This window comes from Chlamydomonas reinhardtii, chromosome 4 (genome assembly GCF_000002595.2).
Source record: "Chlamydomonas reinhardtii strain CC-503 cw92 mt+ chromosome 4, whole genome shotgun sequence".
Classification (NCBI taxonomy): domain Eukaryota; kingdom Viridiplantae; phylum Chlorophyta; class Chlorophyceae; order Chlamydomonadales; family Chlamydomonadaceae; genus Chlamydomonas; species Chlamydomonas reinhardtii.
This window is the reverse complement of record NC_057007.1, coordinates 3458846-3477583: the sequence shown is the minus strand read 5'-3', so window position 1 is coordinate 3477583 and position 18738 is coordinate 3458846. Positions and strand designations below refer to the sequence as shown.

Genomic DNA, 18738 nt, shown 5'->3' with positions numbered 1-18738 from the left:
AAATGAATTGTAATGTGATTAGTCTATAGCGTAGCATGCTTCCACCGCAAATCGATAAATTTTGGCGCGGAACCCACGCTGTCTTCTACTACAGAGCAACTATCTGCTTATCATTCTGAGGCACTATAATTATACATAAAATGGCTCGGCTTCTTACACAGAGTCTGGTGCTGCTGCTGGCACTGCTGGCAGCTAGCGCTGCTGTCGATGCTGGTACGCTCGCTCGCACTGATGAAAGCCATAGCCGAAAACATGAATATCTGACAGCGAAGGCGCTGTACGAATCTGCTGCGGCGTCCCGCGTCTGTCAGACACGCAACACTTACTTCGCGCGCTGAGGGGGCCACGTGCGTCTAATCTGCCCTAATCTGCCATGGCCTTGCCCTTACTCACAGCGACAGAGGATTTGTGCAACAGCACTCAGAAGCGGTGCAACGGCACGGGCGCGTCGGCACCGCGTTGCGTCCAGGTGAGTGGGGCCGTAAGGGACACAAGGTGTGCGGCGGGGAGTGGGATGCGTGCGTGGCAGGGGTGCCGTGGGGGTACCCTGGGGTGTGAGCACTGGCGGATGGCAAGCGTGATGCGTGGAGTTCACAAAGAATCACGCCAAATGCCTGCAGACGTCGGTGAACACGACTCGTTGCGAGTGCGGTGCTGGTGCTATCTACAAACCCCTGGTGGGCTGCGTGCAGCCGTTCACTGGGTACGGTGAGCGAGGTTGGGATCATGTCCGTACGCGTTGGGAAATCTGGCGGGAGGCGGGGGTGCGTGGGGGGGGGCGTTACATTCATGATTGGGGGGGCAGCAAAATACGGTACGTATGGTGTGCGTGCACTCGCCCCAGTCCCTCGCCCCAGTCCACCGCCCCAGGCCCCCCCGCCTCAATCCTGCCTGTTAGGTATATATTGGCGCCTAGGCACGCAAGGGCAGCAGTAGCTAGCAAGGGCGGCGGGACTCCTGCTCCGGGCCCCTGCAGTACACGTCCGTCCTTGTGTTGCCCTACATGTCCTTGTGTTCCCCCGCACGCACGCAGAGAGCCTGGTCATCGGGGCCGCACAGGTCTGCCCTCAGTCCGCCGCGGCTGCCGGCGGCTCTTGCCCGCCGCCGCCCGGTGTTGCGCCCAAGAGCTGCGGACTGCGCACTCGCGTTGGAGGCAACGCATCCGCATCAGGCTTCGCAGCATCATATGCGTGGTGAGTTGACGGATGTGTCATTCGTATTGTACGGTCGATATGTAGCCCTGCTGTCAGCAGCATGCAGCATGCAGGATGCCTCTGCTGCTTCTATCTGCCACGCCCTGCTGCTAGCTAGCTAGCTAGCGCGTTCCACATTGCCAGCCACCTACCCCAGCCACCACCCCGGTGCGTGACACGAACCTGACCCAGACGTGCCAGGGTAAGCGTACGTGTACTGCTGCTGTTACTGCCCTCGATCGCATGCAGCGATCGCCTGTGGTCAATGAGCCGCAGCCACTACCTGCAGTTGAGGGAAGATGGCACCCTCGGTAGGTTCATTCCGCACGCATTCAGCGGCCTCTGGGCTGCCGTCGTTAGTTACATGCTGCAATAAGCATGGTAATATTGTGATACCGTGTTTCTCCCTCGTGTTTTAGTGATGCTGCTTTAGTACTGATCTGTTCACCTGTTGCTTGGCTGTGTGCAGTTGTTACACACAACGCCACTGGCACGGCGGTGTGGACTGCCGAGACCGCGGGAAAACCAGGTGTTAACAGCGGCAGTAGCAGCAGTGGTGGCGGTAGCCAGCAGCAGGCTGCTACAGCCGCCGCGCTGCTGCTGCGGAGCAATGGAACCTGGCAGGTGGTGGCACGGCTGGGGGACGGCGGTGGCGTGGGCGCGGCGGCAGCGGTGGTGCTGTATGACTCATCATCCCCCTGGTCTTTCAAAGCGTGGCCGGCACCGGGACAGATCTTCCCGGACAATGGCGGCATTGGGAATGCGCCGTACACCATGCGTGTCAGCGGTAGGTAGCTAGCTAGGGTGAAGACAGGCAGCAGGGCAAGCAGCTATCACGTGCATGCATGCACGCTCCGGCAATCCATGCATCGTGCTCATGGCCCGGCTGCTGGTTGTGTGTGAATGATACTGCTTTACTTCTGCCATTCTGTGCCGCCGGCGGTGATGTGCGGTGCGTGGATTATTGGATGCACGCAGACGCGGGGGCTGTCACGCTCTCGGGGCGCGACGGGCGGCAGGTGTGGACATCCCTCCCCGCTGTGAGCATCCTCCCCACACCCACAACAGGTAGGTAGGTGTGTACGCAGGGATGTCACACGCTTGCTGCTGTTGTTGATGCACCTTGCCAGCATTTGCTCCGGCACGCACGCCTCTGTTGGTCACGTATGTATCAGCAGACCCCCACCATATGGGTGCGTGCATCGGGTGTCCAATTACTTCGGGATGGATCCGTCCTCGGCCGCCGAAACCTTGACAGCCCTACCTACCCTCACTCGCTCGCCCCCCCCCCCGCTCACTTGTTTCCACAGCAGCAGGCAACACGTCATCAGCAGCCACTACTGCTGAGGGGGCGGGCTACTACTGCTCCGCGCTCCACCTGGTCGCTGCTGGCGAGACCTGTGCGGCAGTGGCGTACGGCGTGGGTCTGCCGCTGCCGGCCCTGGAGCAGCGCAACCCGCCGCCGGCGTGTGCGCGACTCGAGCCCGGTGACGTGCTGTGCGTGGACGGTGAGTGCTGCTGCTGCTGCATGGAGCACCAGCAGCAGCACGTGCCGTACGATGTTGATTGCATGTGGAATAATGTATTCCGTTTCCCATGCATGACCGCGTGTGTGGGAATGCGTGTGTGTATGTGTGTGTGCTTGCAGGGTACGGCCACGGCGGCAATACAAACCCCGAGGCCATCGCGCCCTGCCGCCTGAACTACACCATCGCACGACACGACACGTGTGTCGGCATTGCTCGCGCTGCCAACATCAGCGTGCCGGGCCTCAAGACCCTCAACCCCGGGCTCAACTGCTCGCGGCTATTCGTCGGCCGCGTCCTGTGCACGGCAAGGGCCGCCGCCGCCCCGCCGCCTCCAGGACCAACACCGCTATCGCCAGGTGCGAGCAAGCGTGGGCCGCCTCTGTCATGCACACATGCTTTCGTTCATCAGCAGTGTGAGCGGCGGTATGCCAAGCAACGTGCGCACGGCGGGTGCACCTACTGTTTCGTTTCTATCGTGCCCGCATGACGTGAATGTTTGTTGTGGCAAACTCGTAACAACTTTGGCGCTTGCATGCCGTACATGCCATCCATGCAGGCGGCAGCGGCGGCAGCACCGTCGCGGGCTGCGGCCCGGTAGCTCGCGTGTCGAACCCAGGCACCACCTGCAGCACCCTCGCCGCGGAATCCAAGATCGCGCTTTCGGAGCTGCGTCGGCTGAATCCGGGCCTGGATTGTGGCGGCAGTGGCGCTGGCGGCCGCGAACCTGCGCTGCCTCTCGGTAACCCAGTGTGCCTGGGAGACGAAGCGACGGCAGGTGGGTGCGTGATACCTGCTTACTAAAGCTTACTAAGGTAAAGTGATTTTCATTTGAAGCGCGGCCCCGAAAGGAGCAAGCAAGTGCTAGGGCGTGCGATGGCGCCGTGCCCCTGATCGTACACCTGTGTGGCTGGTCCCGTACTCCTGTGTGTGTGTGTGTGTGTGTGTGTGTGTGTGTGTGTGTGTGTTTGTGTGTGTGCAGATGCCGGTGGCGACATTGCGAGCGCATCAGGCGCCGCGGCTGGGTGCGACCCCGTGCGCCGCGCCCGGGCCAATGACACCTGCGCATCAGTGGCCGCCGCGGCGGGCGGCGGGCTGTCCCTCTTCCAGCTGCAGCTGCTGAACCCCGGGCTCACGTGCGGCGGCGGCGATGGCGCGGCGGGTCACGTGCCGCTGGTTGCCGGGCAGCTCGTGTGCATGGGCCCCGCCGGTAAGTGATGGCGAGGAATGAAGAGCAACTTAGCATGCATGGGTGTGTATGTTAACATGGCCGCAAACAAATATGATTATTTCGCCCATGTGCCCAGGCGCCACGTGAGCCCCTCCAAAGGCTGCCAGCTCCCCTCCACGCCGTGTACTAACTAAGCAACGCGCGTGCGTGGGTGCTTGCAGGCGGTGGTCCCGCGACTGGCGATGCCAGTAGTGGCGATGGTGGCGGCGGCGGCGATGGCAGTAGTGGCGACGGTGGCGGCGGCGGCGATGGCAGTAGTGGCGGTCTGCAACACTCCGGCTTCTATGACGCCCTCACGTGCCGTCAGGCGTACGCCGTGTCACCAATCGACACGTGCCACAGCTTCGCGCGGGCCCACAACTTGACCTTCGCTGAGCTTGCGGTGTTGAACCCCGGCATCCCATGCACAAGTAGCAACACCAGCAGCAACACCAGCAGCAACGTCGGAGGCTTGCAACCTCTGCTTGAGCAGCTGCTGATGCTGGGCTACGGCGGCAGCGGAGCACAACCGCGCACGCCGGTGCTGTGTGTTGCGTTCGTGGGTGGGTAGCACAGGCCGTGCGTACGTGCGTGCTTACTTGCATGCATGCTTGCATGCATATCCTTGCTGCGCCCTGCACACAGCCCGCATCCATCCGTGGGCACCGTCCAATTGCGGACCCATAGCTAGCTAGATAGGCACGTGTGCATTGAAGATAGACGCGTGGACGCAATGATGATTACGCATTCTCCTCCGCCGCCCGCTCCCATCTATCCTCCCGCCGGCAGGCTGCCCGTGTCCCAATGGTGGAATTGGGAAGATCGCCTGCTGTGCCAGCCCACCTCCCCCGCCCGCGCCGCCCGCGCCGCCCTCGCCACGCCCTCCCCGCCCCAAGCCGCCGACCCAAGCCCCACCCCCCGTGCTGCCACCGCGGCCGCCCTTCCCGCCTGCTGCCCCACCCCCTCGCGAGCCCTCACCACCGCTCCCCCGCGCCGCCCTGCCCCCGCCGCCGTACTACCACGACCTGCCGCGCTACCAACCGCCATCACCACCACCGTACGGCAGCGGGTACGGCGGTTATCATGGTGGTTACGGCGGTCACGGCCAGCAACCCCCTCCGTACAACTACGGCGGCCTGCAACCGCCTCCCCCTATGTATGCATCCTACCCGCCGCCCCCTTCCTACTCGCCGGCACCAACGTACACGTACGCGTCACCACCCGCCGCCACTTACGCCGTTAGCTACCTACAGCCAGACATGACGGCCGCAACCTACGGCGGCGGCAGCGGTAGCAGCATTGAGGGCGGCGGTGGGCCTGCTGTGTTTGCTGCTGGGAACGAGAATGACAGTGACGGCACAATGACTGGAGTCGAGGGGCGGCGGCATCTGGGCGAGGTGGATGCCTCTCTACCGGCCGCCGATAACGGCGGTGGTGGCGGCGGTGGCGACGGCGGTGGTGGCGGCGGTGGCGGCGGTGGTGGAGGCGGCGGTGGCGGCGGCAGTGGTGGTGGCGGCGGTGGTGGCAATGGTAACGCTGAGCCCCCCTCTGGAGGTGGAGATGGCGGCGGCGGCGGCGGCGGCGGCAATGGTAACGCTGAGCCCCCCTCTGGGGGTGGAGGTGGCGGCGGCGGCGGTGGCGGCGGTGGTGGTGGCGGCGGTGGTGGTGGCGGCGGTGGCGGCAATGGTAACGCTGAGCCCCCATCTGGGGGGGGAGGCGGCGGCGGCGGCGGCGGCGGCGGCGGCAATGGTAACGCTGAGCCCCCCTCTGGGGGTGGAGGTGGCGGCGGCGGCGGCGGCGGCGGCGGCGGTGGCGATGGCCCTGCCGAGCCTCCGACCGGCGGCGGCGGCGATGGCCCTGCCGAGCCCCCGACCGGCGGCGGTGGCGATGGCCCTGCCGAGCCTCCGACCGGTGGCGGCGGCGATGGCCCTGCCGAGCCTCTGACCGGCGGCGGCGGCGATGGCCCTGCCGAGCCCCCGACCGGCGGCGGCGGCGATGGCCCTGCCGAGCCCCCGACCGGCGGCGGTGGCGATGGCCCTGCCGAGCCCCCGACCGGCGGCGGTGGCGATGGCCCTGCCGAGCCCCCGACCGGCGGCGGCGGCGATGGCCCTGCCGAGCCCCCGACCGGCGGCGGCGGCAATGGTACTGCCGAGCCTCCGACCGGCGGCGGCGGGGATGGTACTGCTGAGCCCCCGACCGGCGGCGGCGATGGTACTGCCGAGCCCCCAGCGGGCGACGGTGCGAGCCTTGCAGAGCCGCCTGTGGGTGGCAACGGTCTTGCCGAGCCCCCAGGAGGCGGCGGCGGTAACGCCGGCACACCGCCTGGCGAGGATGGCGGTGGCGGCGGCGGCGGCGGCGGCTCGGATGGCGACCCGTCGCAAGGGTGCGGCGTGCTGAGCTGCCTCCCTCGATTCTCCCTAGACCAGCTGCAGCAGGACCCTAGCTCTGGCGGCAGCGCACCGGGCCTTGTTATTGGAGGGCAGTCGCTGTTTGGCGCCTTCAGGGTTGGGGACATGGTGTCTTTCGCGGCGTCACTGTCGGACAGCGAGGGCGGAAACTGTCCGTTTCTGGTGCTGACTGGGGCCGAAATTAAAGCGTATTCCAAGGACGTGCAGCGAGTGAAGGGGCTCGGCATCTCGGCCCTGGGCTCGGCAGCCAAGGCGTGCGTCAAGATCGCCGGGCTGCTGGAGCAGGATGAGAGTTTCATTCTGGGAGCTCTTGGCTGGGTGCGTGAAATAAGCTCATTGACCGTTTTTTCTTTCTCTGGGGTTGCTTGTGAGCGGGCATGGCGTGACGTTGCATTGTTGCGTTGGGTCGGTGCGTCCTGAAAGGGCGGAAAACAAGTAAGGTTGGCTAGCTGCCCAACCTATTTATTTGTGGTCCTGGTGTGCATACGCATACGTGCTGCGCAGGACGCGAAGAAGAAGCCCAAAGGGGAGGCCCAGGACCCCCAGAAAATTACCTGGTAAGTGGATGGGTGCGTGGCGCAGCTGGCTGCTGGTGCAGCCTTGGGTGCAGCTAGCACGCATGGCGACAGGATGGGCACAGCAGATGTACATACGCACGGTGGGGCGGCGTACGGCCGTACATACGCGGCGGTTGGCACGGCCCTACTCATGCTTCTTGTGCGTACGGTACGTACGTGAGGTGAATGTGACATGCATGGTTTATTTGGATGCACTCATCGCATGCAGGGGCGCCACAAGCATGGCCGTATGTGCAGCCATCAGCCCCTGCAAGGGCGTGTACGCCTTCGGGTTCGCCGTGAGTTTTCACGTAATCCTCGTCCCTTGAAAATGCGAGCTCGTGCACGCATGATAAGATCACTGCCTTTACCTCCTGCTGCTCCTGCTGCACCCACAAGAACCCGCACATACCAGTCCTCCGCTTGTATGTCTTTGCCTAACCGTTTCGCCCCATGTTTTCACGCCGCCACGCACGCACGGGACCGTATTGCCATACCCAAATACCGTAACCCCAGGGCGCCCAAGTGACCATACCCAAATGCCGTACCCTTCCCAGGGCGCCCAAGTGACCATACCCAAATGCCGTACCCTTCCCAGGGCGCCCAAGTGACCATACCCAAATGCCGTACCCTTCCCAGGGCGCCCAAGTGACCATACCCAAATGCCGTACCCTTCCCAGGGCGCCCAAGTGACCATACCCAAATGCCGTACCCTTCCCAGGGCGCCCAAGTGACCATACCCAAATGCCGTACCCTTCCCAGGGCGCCCAAGTGACCATACCCAAATGCCGTACCCTTCCCAGGGCGCCCAAGTGACCATACCCAAATGCCGTACCCTTCCCAGGGCGCCCAAGTGACCATACCCAAATACCGTACCCCCAGGGCGCCCAAGTGACCATACCCAAATGCCGTACCCCCAGGGCGCCCAAGTGACCATACCCAAATGCCGTACCCTTCCCAGGGCGCCCAAGTGACCATACCCAAATGCCGTACCCTTCCCAGGGCGCCCAAGTGACCATACCCAAATGCCGTACCCTTCCCAGGGCGCCCAAGTGACCATACCCAAATGCCGTACCCTTCCCAGGGCGCCCAAGTGACCATACCCAAATGCCGTACCCCCAGGGCGCCCAAGTGACCATACCCAAATGCCGTACCCCCAGGGCGCCCAAGTGACCATACCCAAATGCCGTACCCTTCCCAGGGCGCCCAAGTGACCATACCCAAATGCCGTACCCTTCCCAGGGCGCCCAAGTGACCATACCCAAATGCCGTACCCTTCCCAGGGCGCCCAAGTGACCATACCCAAATGCCGTACCCTTCCCAGGGCGCCCAAGTGACCATACCCAAATGCCGTACCCTTCCCAGGGCGCCCAAGTGACCATACCCAAATGCCGTACCCTTCCCAGGGCGCCCAAGTGACCATACCCAAATGCCGTACCCTTCCCAGGGCGCCCAAGTGACCATACCCAAATGCCGTACCCTTCCCAGGGCGCCCAAGTGACCATACCCAAATGCCGTACCCTTCCCAGGGCGCCCAAGTGACCATACCCAAATGCCGTACCCTTCCCAGGGCGCCCAAGTGACCATACCCAAATGCCGTACCCTTCCCAGGGCGCCCAAGTGACCATACCCAAATACCGTACCCCCAGGGCGCCCAAGTGACCATACCCAAATGCCGTACCCTTCCCAGGGCGCCCAAGTGACCATACCCAAATACCGTACCCCCAGGGCGCCCAAGTGACCATACCCAAATGCCGTACCCTTCCCAGGGCGCCCAAGTGACCATACCCAAATGCCGTACCCTTCCCAGGGCGCCCAAGTGACCATACCCAAATGCCGTACCCTTCCCAGGGCGCCCAAGTGACCATACCCAAATACCGTAACCCCAGGGCGCCCAAGTGACCATACCCAAATGCCGTACCCTTCCCAGGGCGCCCAAGTGACCATACCCAAATGCCGTACCCTTCCCAGGGCGCCCAAGTGACCATACCCAAATGCCGTACCCTTCCCAGGGCGCCCAAGTGACCATACCCAAATGCCGTACCCTTCCCAGGGCGCCCAAGTGACCATACCCAAATGCCGTACCCTTCCCAGGGCGCCCAAGTGACCATACCCAAATGCCGTACCCCCAGGGCGCCCAAGTGACCATACCCAAATGCCGTACCCCCAGGGCGCCCAAGTGACCATACCCAAATGCCGTACCCTTCCCAGGGCGCCCAAGTGACCATACCCAAATGCCGTACCCTTCCCAGGGCGCCCAAGTGACCATACCCAAATGCCGTACCCTTCCCAGGGCGCCCAAGTGACCATACCCAAATGCCGTACCCTTCCCAGGGCGCCCAAGTGACCATACCCAAATGCCGTACCCTTCCCAGGGCGCCCAAGTGACCATACCCAAATGCCGTACCCTTCCCAGGGCGCCCAAGTGACCATACCCATCTGGGAGGACCCGCCCATCACTGTGACACTGGCGCTTGAGACCGTGTCGTTCAGCACTGGCGGCGCCGACCTCACCCTACACATCCCGCACCTGTGGGACTTCGGCGACGGAACCGGCATGGGCAGCATTCAGACCGCGTACCCCTTCGCTGCGAACGCCATTTTCCAGGGCTCCGCAACGCTGTCCCTGGGAATTAAATCCAGTGAGGGAAAGGACGTGGCCACAATCGACATGACTGGCACGCTAAGCCTGGCAATCAGTGAGTGGGGGCCATACGCAATGCTGGGCGGCGCGCGCGGCCGCGCGTGCTTGGCTGGGGCAAATAGGGCATGCGCACGCAAAAGCAGGAGGTGCAGCGTTGACCCCCATGCAAGTAGTTGCGCCGTTATGGGTCAGGTTCTTACGCAGTTTCTTCTGGAACTATTTCGTTGGGCTCGGGCACATACCCCCGCCCCCCCCGCCCCCCCCCGCAGACTTTGACGTCAATGGTGACGGTCGCGGCGGAGGTGACTACGGCTTCGCGACCACCCTGTTCGGTGCGCCCGCGGTGGGTTGGGTTGGGGTGGGGTGAGGTGGAGTCGAGTGGGGCGGGGTGGGGTCGGGGGGTGGGGTCGGGTGGGGTGGGGTGGGGTGGGGCATGGGGCTTGAACCTGACTCATTTGCGACAGGTGAAACTTGAATGGTGGCGGGCAGGGGCAGGTAGGTGGGTTGGGGTGGGCAGGGTTAATTGCGCTTATTGGCTTGGAGTCTGCTGCTGAGATAGACAGCTCTTGGTTGAAGGGGCCGATACATTTCGCAGTGCCATGGGATGGGCCCCGGGAGCCCCCTTCCACGACACTTGTGAGCGTACAACCTGCACCTTGCATGTTTATTTGACGTTACGCAGGTTACAATTGGAACCAAGTTCCGACTGGACCTGTCCAAGATGATTTCGGCCGAGCTGAACCTCGTCTGGCAAGTGCCGGCGGAACGCAATCCACCGCAACAGGCATTGTTCCCCCGCAGTTGCATGCACAGCCGTCATGGGTCCTGCCATGCATCCATGCACAGCCGTCATTAAGGGTCCTGCATGCCACGCCTCTGCTGTATCCATGCATCCGATGTGCCGTGCGCCCCATGAGCCCCGATCCGCCCTTTGTCTCTGCGCGGCCCTCTATCGCAAGACCTACGCACCGATCCTACCTGCCGTGCCGCCATCCCCACCTCCGCTGCCCCTGCCTCTGACCGTCCCGCCCTCCCTCCCGCCCTCCCTTGCACCCTCCCTCCCGCCCTCCCTCCCTCCCACCCTGCCTCCCGACCCCCCCTCACGTTCTAAACACCTTCACACATACAGGATGCATCGCAGCGCCAATGACTGGAAGCTGCAGATCACCATGCGCCGGTCCTTTGACCTGGTGGGGCTTGTGGAGGGCATATCAAAGGAGGTCGCGGACATCATCCGCGGCCTCATCGATATCAAGGGCACTGTCACTTTCAGCATCAGCGTGGACAACAACCGCATCGGTATCTTGTTGGACGTGGCCGGAGACATCAAGATCCTTCCCTCGCTCGGCCTCCCAGAGATCCAGGGGGAGCTCGGCATTTTGTTGTCGGTTTCCTACAACGGACAGGTAAATACGTAGCATCTGGAACAGGGCTATTCATGGGTTACACGGGTTCAATGATTCCTGACTTGCATTCCTGCTAGGTTGTTTGCCGCCCGCGGGCCACGCGCCTATCTGCTGTTGTATGTCCGTCCCATTCACCGGCGCACGCACATGCAGGGTGACCCATTTGAGGTAGGCCTGATCATCAACGGCCACTTGTACTGCATCTCGGCCTACGGGCGAGGCGCGGGCCGCGGCATTGACGTGTGCCCACCCGGCACTGTCAAGGACCCTGGCGGCCTGTTGTGCTACCCCCCGTGCCGCGATGGTAAGCGAGCGACCGAGGGTCGGGAGTAAGGGGCACGCATGGCGCCAACTGCTACGGTTGGCAAGCGAGGCATGCGGAGGAGCAGGTGCACACGCCACACGGCCTGCTAGCTGGCAATGTCTCATCCCGCATCCGTGCACGCATGTGACGATTCATCACTTCTATCTTCTCGCTCGCATCTGCGCCCGCGCGCACAGGATTCTACATGTCAGGCCCGGTGTGCTGGCAGAACTGCCCCGACCAATTCAGCGCTTTCCTGGGGTCCTGCATCAAGCCTCGTAAGTCTAGACATGCAAGTGCATCCTGATTTCCACAGTGGCCCGGCGGGGTCCAGCAGGCGGCGGCAGGCGGCGGCGCGCTGCGCGCGCGCTTGGGCATTCAAGTCAGGGTGGATGGGGTAACCAAACCTAACGCTCTCCAGTCCCTACCTGTTTGTGTTGCTTGCCGGTGAGCAGTTGAGCACTGAAAGCAACGTGCGTGCATGCAGAGCCGTACGGCCGTGGAGGCGGCTACCCGTGGAAATTCGGTGACTGGTTTAATCTGGATGGCGCGCGGCGGCGTTGTGAGGCCGACAACTCCCAGGTCCGCGCGCTACCCCTTGTTGCCTGGGAAGGCCAAAGGGACAGGCCAACGGAGGAGTAGACTGCTAACTGCGGAGTGCTAACTGCAGAGCTGCAGTGGGCGCCACCTGTGAACGCTCCCTACCTTGCCGGCGGCTTTGTCATTGTCACGTGTGCTGCCTTGGGGTTTTGTGGCTGAGGCCCCAAATGAAGTGAAGCGACACGCCAAAGCTGACAACCGCTGCCGGGCCCACTCATCATACACACGCAGGGCTGTGAGCAGTGGGGTGCCGTTATCTACCCCAAGTGCGCTGCGGGGTTCCATAACGTCGCCTGCTGCGTTTGCTCCCCTGACTGGTAAGCAAATGGCTGGAGGAAGTGCGCGGCAGCAGCAGCGGAAGCCCTACATACCATGCATGTGCTTGCTTAGTTGCAACGCGTCGTCAGCAGGCGGGGCGCTCCCTTGCTTCACCGCCCCTGCTTAGGTATCTGAACCCACGCGCTCACGCGCCCTCGTGCAAGGCACGTGGCATGCCAAGGCACGCATTTTGCGTTTCCCCACTTATGCACGCAGCCCCAACGGGATGAGCGACACGGGAATTGGCTGCGCCCAGTCCTCGTACCCCAACGGTTGGGGCCAGGCTTTCCAGTGCGGTGACAATGAGGTGCGTGTGCAACAAGAGGCAAGGGGTTTGAGTGCCTGCATGGAGTACGTACCGGTAACATGCATGTCCAGCATGCCGGCGGGGTGCACTTGGTGGAATGTTTCGCATGAGCGGTGGTGCAGACACGGCTGGGGTCGGCCCAGTCCCCCTAGTCAGCCATGCCCAACTCCTGCCCTGCCCTGCATCCGTCCATCACCGAAGCCGTCAGCTCTCTTGAAACTTACTTGTGTCCATTTGTCTGCCCTGTGCGTGCGCGTGATGGCGGCTGCAACTGAACTTCCTTCCTCAGGATCAAGGTGCGTGGTTTTGGAAGGGGTCATCACTGGCTGGTATCCGTGCCAGGTTTAGGTCGTGGAATGAAGCGAGGCGCCATGAGCTTGAGACAGGTGTCTTGGCAGCCCATGGCACTTACCGTACTTGACGGGGAGCACGACCTCGTCCGTTTGATGTTGGTTGCAGGGAGGGCTCATATGCGCTTGCATGAACCCCCCCGCCCTCTGCCCTAGCTCACACCGCGCTTGCCCTCGCATCACGCTGTGATTTGCTTGTGCGCGCAGGCGTGGCCTTCTGCTACCCGAAATGCCGCGAGAATTACGTTGGAGTGGGCCCCATGTGCTGGCGTGTCTGCTGATGTACGAGGCCGCAGTTCAGCACAAGAGCCCACATTGCAGTGGCGCGCAGCGGGAATCATGGTGCACGCAACGGGTGTGAGGCGCCATTGATGCAGCAGTGTTATATGTTCGGTAGGAGCGCTGTGTGGGATTAGCATGCGGAGCGAGGTTGATGCGTTGTACCTTTACTGGGGGGGTGGCGTGAAAATGATCGGGCCCATGGCCCCCGCCCCAGTGGCCCCATCCACCGCGGCCAAAGTCACAAAGTGGCTGGGACACGCTGCCGCCGACTGCCGCCTTGGTTGTTTGTCACCTGTTTCAGTAGCCGAATCTAGAAAAAAAGCTTGTGTTGAGTAACGGAGCTGTAGCAAGATGAGACGTGCTGGTATGCGTGGGAGGAGGGGGCACGCGTGGGGGGACACGCGGGTGGATTGACGATCGGTGAGACCAAGTCACGCAATGCCGTCCATGGAGTACCGTGTAGGGCCTCTTGATCTGATGACACCACGTCTGCTGGAGCGTCAAGAAGATAGTGTGCCTTTCCATGCTATTGATCCACAACGCCAGGGCGCAAGCCGGGGACAACTGTCAACCGCCCCTCCAGCGCGCCGATTGCGGATGGACCCCGAGGGCCCAAACCCGCCGACCCAGCCCTTTGAGATACCCGTATTGCTTAGAAGTGAGTTTATCTATTGATTACATACCTGTGCACGTATGTCTTGGGCACTTGCGTTCCCCGCATGCTGTGCCCATGCTGTGGCCCCTGTCGACTTGTTTTCTCGGTTCTTCAATGTTAGCAGCTACTCCTGATTACCTCATATTTATTTAGGCAACCTTCCACACACGCTGCCCCTGGTTTTACACTTGGGTCCAAGTATGGGCAAATGAGCTATTAGGTATTGTCATCTGGGAATTTAGGAGACTCTTGATATTTGTACAACCATGTAAACCCAGGTGCAAGTCTAAACTCGCGCAGCTGTCTTGCTGCTCCACCGCAAAGGGCGATTGGCCTCGTGGCAAGCTGCCTGCAAAATATATGGAGCTTACGGAGCTTCATGCCATCGCTGTGGACACCCAGAGCGCAGCTCAAGCTGCTGCCAGTGCCCTCGCGCGACTCACGAGCGCGCTTGCTCCAAGGTGAATGCTCTTGTTGATATCACGTACTAAGGGTATGAATCTGACGTTGAGCTATGCGCTTGCCCGGCGCCCGCAGCTCGCAGCTCATCGGCTCATGGGTGCAGGAGCGCGAGGCTCTGTACTCTCGGCAGCGCCACTTGGAGCAAAGCTACCAGGAGGCGCTTGATTCGGCACGTGACGCCCAGGCGCTGGCAGCGGAGCAGTGAGTCCCACACCTTATGCCCACACCCGCTCCTGCTCAAGCCCCCGGTCCTGCGCGCACCACCCTTGGTGTCTCCACGCAAAACCACACGTACATGCCAGACTCAAAGTGTCTCATGTTCACCTGCAAGTACCGTACCCGCATGGACGGCCCAACCCACACGCCACGCACGCCTGCTAACCCTCGCCCTGCGTACCGTGTGCAGGCGCGGCCGCATCGAGCAGCTGGAGTCGCAGGCGCTGCACCTGCAGGCGGCAGCCGACACCGCGCGCGCGGGGCTGGAGTCGGCGCGGCGCGAGGCGGCCGGAGCTAGGGAGCAGCTGGAGCAGCAGCGCCAGCTGGCGGCCGCGAACCGGCAGCAGGCGCAGCATCTGCAGGAGCAGCTGGAGCAACAACGGGAGCATCATCGACGGCAGCCGACCCAGATAGTGCCGACCCGCGCATCGCAACAGCGACTAGGGTCGCCAACGCGGCAACAGCAGCAGCATCTGTCCCCCGGCGGACACAGGGCCGCGGCCAAGGCCGGGGGCCCCAGCGGCGCCACCACCGCGGCGGCGGCGGCGGAGCCGGACTCGCCCGGCGCCGCAGACTCGGACGCGTCACTGCCGCCCAGCCAGCCCATCGCGCACATGGACCGCATTCCGGAGACGTTGTTCGTGGGCACGGACTGGCTGCCGCCGCCGCCTGGGGACGAGGAGGACGTGGAGGAGGGGCAGGGGCTGCAAGCAGGGGGCGCTGGATCAGGTGCGGCGGTAGCAGCTGCAGCAGCGGCAGCTGCTGCTGCTGCTGCCGCCACACACGCCCCAGCCAGCGGTGGTTGTGGTCATGAGCAGCGGCCAGCAGCTGATAGCGACGCACCAGGTCGAGAGGCGCAGCCGAAGGAGGCGGCGACTGCACAGCCGGGGCAGCGGGAGCCTCATTCGGCGCAACAGCGACCGGCGACACAGGGCACTGCAAATGCTGAGGGGCCGCCAGGCGCCGCACAAGCTGCCGCTGGGTACGGTGCTGGTCCGCTCATGCAGGTGTGGTTGCGATGCGTAATGACGCGAAGGGCGGCACTGGGGGCCGGGGACCGGTATGGGGACTAGTCGGGCACTGTCCGTTTGCTGTGCACCTTCCTGTTGAGTCCTGTCGCGTGCTGGGCTTGTTCTCATGGCCCGTTTTCTGCGTTCCTGCTCCATCACACACTGAACTCAGGCCCTGGCGGCTGCGCGAGCGGCGGAGGGGGGCCCCACGCAACAGCAGGGGCCCTGGTTTACTCCGGAGCCGGCCAGCCATGCCGCTGCCACCCCTGCAGGGGCAGCAGCAGGGGCTCCGGCCGCGCCCTTGGGCTCACCGCTGGTGGAACCGGAAACTACAGCAGCGCAGGCAGGCACACAGGCCGTGCAAGCACTGGCAGAAGCTGTGGCGGAGCTAGCAGCTGCGAAGGCTGCACGGGAAGCGGCGGAGGCGGCGCAGATGGAGGCGGAGGCGGCATGGCGGCAGCGCGAGCAAGACCTCAATCAGGACTTTGCGGCACAGCTGCACGCGGCTTGGGCTGAGGTGGGCAAGTGGGCAACACGCAGGGACTGGGCTTCAAAAGCATGTGCCTTTATGAGCAGGTAGCGAGGCGCGCAGTACCGTATGCGCCACCACTCCGGGCGCCGTAACTGGGCTTGGCCTTCAATCATGCCGCTGCCTTTTCCTCACACCTCACTTCTCATGCTCACAACCCCTCCCTCGGCCTCACTTGACATGCTCACAAACCCGCGCTTACGCCTCGTCCTGGGTTACTGCGGCTTCACCACAGGTGTCCAGCCTGCAGGCGGACATGCAGAAGGCGCTGTCCTACCGAAAGAGCGCCGTGGAGCTGCGCGGCGCCAACAAGGTGCTGCCGGAAGGGGGAAAGAAGGGCGTGTTGTGGGAATGGGAACGAAAAGGGCTCTTCCTTGGAGCCCGGGACATTCGGGGCGCGGGCAGCTGCTTGCGGCGGCGTCATTGCGCCTGCGTCCGACTGACATGTGACTCGAGGAGTCTCGTTACTATGGCCCGGCTTACCCTACTGCTTTCCCTCTTTTGGCTTACGTTGCGGTACCCGGCCGTACGCGGCTCGTAGGCGCTCGAGCAGCAGCTCCACGGCCTGCAGATCCAGCTGCAGCAGGCCCGCGCGGCGGCCGTGGCGGACGCAGCTGTCCTGGTCACACGGCAGGCGCCGCCGGCGGCGCCTGCGTGCGTCAGCGTCTCCACCTCGCCGCTGCAGCTCGCTGACGGGCTGCTGGCGCCTGCACAGGGGCAGGCGCAGGCGCAGCTGCAGGAGGTGGAGGCGGCGCTGGCGGCGGCGCAGCAGGACCTGGCGGGGCTGGGCGCGGAGAGGAACCGCTACCTCGCCAAGTGGGTGCGCCCCCGTGTGTGTGGGGGGGGGGGTTGCGGGGGTGCATGGGTGTTTGGAAAAGCGGTACAGTATGCACAGGGGGGGCCCGGCGTGTGTATGTGTGTGTATGTGTGGGTTTGCGCGCAGTGGTGCCTCGCGTGCACTCACCGCGACCAGCGGAAGCAACTGCTCTCAGCATTCCACCGCCCGCTCCTGCCAGGTACGCGGAGTGCAAGGATGCACTGCGCTCCGCTCGCCAGGCGGCTCGGCACTGGCAGAGCGCCTACTACGGCCTGCTTGCCGCCACCAAGGGGCCCGAGGCCGTGCTGCGCGAGCGGCAGCGCAGCACGCAGCACGGCGCCGCCGGCAGTGACGCCCAGCCACCGCCGCCGCCACAGCATGACGGGCAGATGCCGCTGGCGGAATCTCAGCCGCCAGCGGAGCCGCCGCCGCCGCTGGCGCGGCGCGGGCGCATGCAGCAGCACCCGAGCCCGCCTGGGCAAGGGGTGGCGGCAGCAGGGGCTGCAGCAGCCACGTTGGGGTTACCCAGGGATCGTGGGCAGGCCCAGCCACCTCAGGACTGGGCTGAGGCCGGCATGGACGCTGTCGGCTACCACCATGACGGCGAAGGATGCGGGGGTGATGGCGCTGCACAGGTGTCGGCGGGCCCGGCGGCGGACGGCAGCTGGCAGGCAGGGGCAGCGACCAAGGGGTGGGCTGGTCGGGGCAGAAGGAGCCGCGGCGGTGGTGGCGGCGGCGGCGGCGGTGGTGGCAGAGGCGGTGGCGGTGGCGGCGGTGGTGGCGGTGGAGGCGGCGCGCCAGGCCGTGTCGCAGCCAAGCAGGAGCCGGCGGGAGTCGAAGGGCCGCTGTCCCTGGTCGCCATCAAGCAGGACCCATGCGAGCAGCTGGAGGGCTGCGTGGGTCCAGCGGGGCCAGCTGAGTGGGAGCAGCGGCCTGCGGTCGCAACAAGGTCGACGGCGGGAGAGGCCGCGGCTGCGCATGCTGCACGCAGGCTGGGCGGCCTACCCTTCCCGCCCTTGCGAACTGGCAGGGCTTCGTACGGTGTCGGCCCGTGCGTGCAGCAGCCAGCAGAAGGCGAAGGCACGGGCGGCAGAGGCAGGGCTGCTGCGTTCGCCGATGTGGGAGATCAGGGTGCGGAGGCGGGGGCTGAATCGGAGGCAGGGGCTGGTGTGGAGGCGGAGGCGCCGCAGGACTCCGACATGACGCAGGAGGCCGACCTCACGCAGGAGCCCGGCAGCCAGCAACAGCAGGATCAGCACCGCGACCCGCATCACGAACTGCATCAGGACCACCACCATCAGGACCACCACCATCAGGACCACCACCATCAGGACCACCACCATCAGGACCACCACCATCAGGACCACCACCACCGCCAGCAGCATCAACCCCACCACCAGCACGGTCGGTCGGAGCAGCAGCAGCCACCGCCGCCGCCGCAGCAACAACAACCGCCCGCGGCGCATCGCCAGCTCCAGGATGGGGCGCGGGATGCGGCGGCCGCTGCTGCCGCTAAAGGGCACCCCGACGGCCTCGCGGGCGCTGCCGGGGGCGCTGCCGGGGGCGCTGCCGGGGGCGGGGGCGGGGTCCGGGGCGAGGGCGGGGGCGGGGGCGGGGGCGCAAGCTGGCCGGGCGGTGGGTCGCTGTTTGCGCCCCGTGCCAGGGCGCCTAGCCCACAGCACCGGGTGGAGGTGGTGGAGTTGGACCTGGAGGAGGCGGGGGTGAAGCAGCAGCTTGAGGACGAGGAGGGAGCGGGCAGCAAATGGTTCAACAAGCGCGCTCGCTCGGCCGACCCCTTCATGAGCGACGGCGGTGGTGGCGGCGGCGCGGCTGCCAAGCGCGGGGCTGCTGGCGGGCCGCTTCAGAATGGGGCTGGCAGTAGACCAGGCGGCTCGCAAGGGCCAGCCGGCATGGCGGCGGCGGCGGCGGCAGTGGCGGCGGTGG

General features: G+C 64.4%; 2 protein-coding genes across 2 annotated transcripts in view; both read left to right on the top strand.

The window, feature by feature from the left end:
• Positions 1–30: 30 nt before the first annotated feature.
• On the top strand, positions 31–13676 carry CHLRE_04g227800v5 (uncharacterized protein). Its single transcript, XM_043062042.1, has 26 exons — positions 31–213; positions 396–469; positions 621–708; positions 1034–1193; positions 1443–1504; positions 1663–1980; positions 2172–2261; positions 2504–2701; positions 2842–3078; positions 3279–3497; positions 3702–3929; positions 4112–4492; positions 4719–6655; positions 6842–6894; positions 7124–7193; positions 9311–9593; positions 9808–9881; positions 10221–10288; positions 10668–10944; positions 11098–11248; positions 11446–11526; positions 11736–11830; positions 12080–12165; positions 12383–12473; positions 12763–12769; positions 13031–13676. The coding sequence occupies exons 1-26, from the start codon at positions 141–143 to the stop codon at positions 13102–13104; spliced, it is 5475 nt and encodes a 1824-aa protein (XP_042925394.1). The 5' UTR covers positions 31–140; the 3' UTR covers positions 13105–13676.
• Positions 13677–13780: 104 nt separating this feature from the next.
• Positions 13781–18738, top strand: part of CHLRE_04g227750v5 (uncharacterized protein) — an 8236-nt gene continuing 3278 nt past the window's right edge. Inside the window, exons 1-7 of the mRNA XM_043062041.1 lie at positions 13781–14221; positions 14298–14423; positions 14629–15445; positions 15621–15965; positions 16213–16290; positions 16519–16793; positions 16994–18688. Of these exons, the coding sequence (XP_042925393.1) occupies positions 14121–14221; positions 14298–14423; positions 14629–15445; positions 15621–15965; positions 16213–16290; positions 16519–16793; positions 16994–18688 (3437 nt within the window). The 5' untranslated portion in view covers positions 13781–14120. The remainder of the gene's footprint in view (positions 14222–14297; positions 14424–14628; positions 15446–15620; positions 15966–16212; positions 16291–16518; positions 16794–16993; positions 18689–18738) is intronic.

What these genes read in the sequence shown, in the direction of transcription:
- CHLRE_04g227800v5 (XM_043062042.1), top strand. Translation starts at nt 141, where the DNA reads ATGGCTCGGCTTCTTACACAGAGTCTGGTGCTGCTGCTGGCACTGCTG. An exon ending in TTCGCAGCATCATATGCGTG is followed by an intron (nt 1,194 to 1,442) that starts GTGAGTTGACGG and finishes GATCGCATGCAG; the next exon opens with CGATCGCCTGTGGTCAATGA. An exon ending in TGCGTTTGCTCCCCTGACTG is followed by an intron (nt 12,166 to 12,382) that starts GTAAGCAAATGG and finishes TTATGCACGCAG; the next exon opens with CCCCAACGGGATGAGCGACA.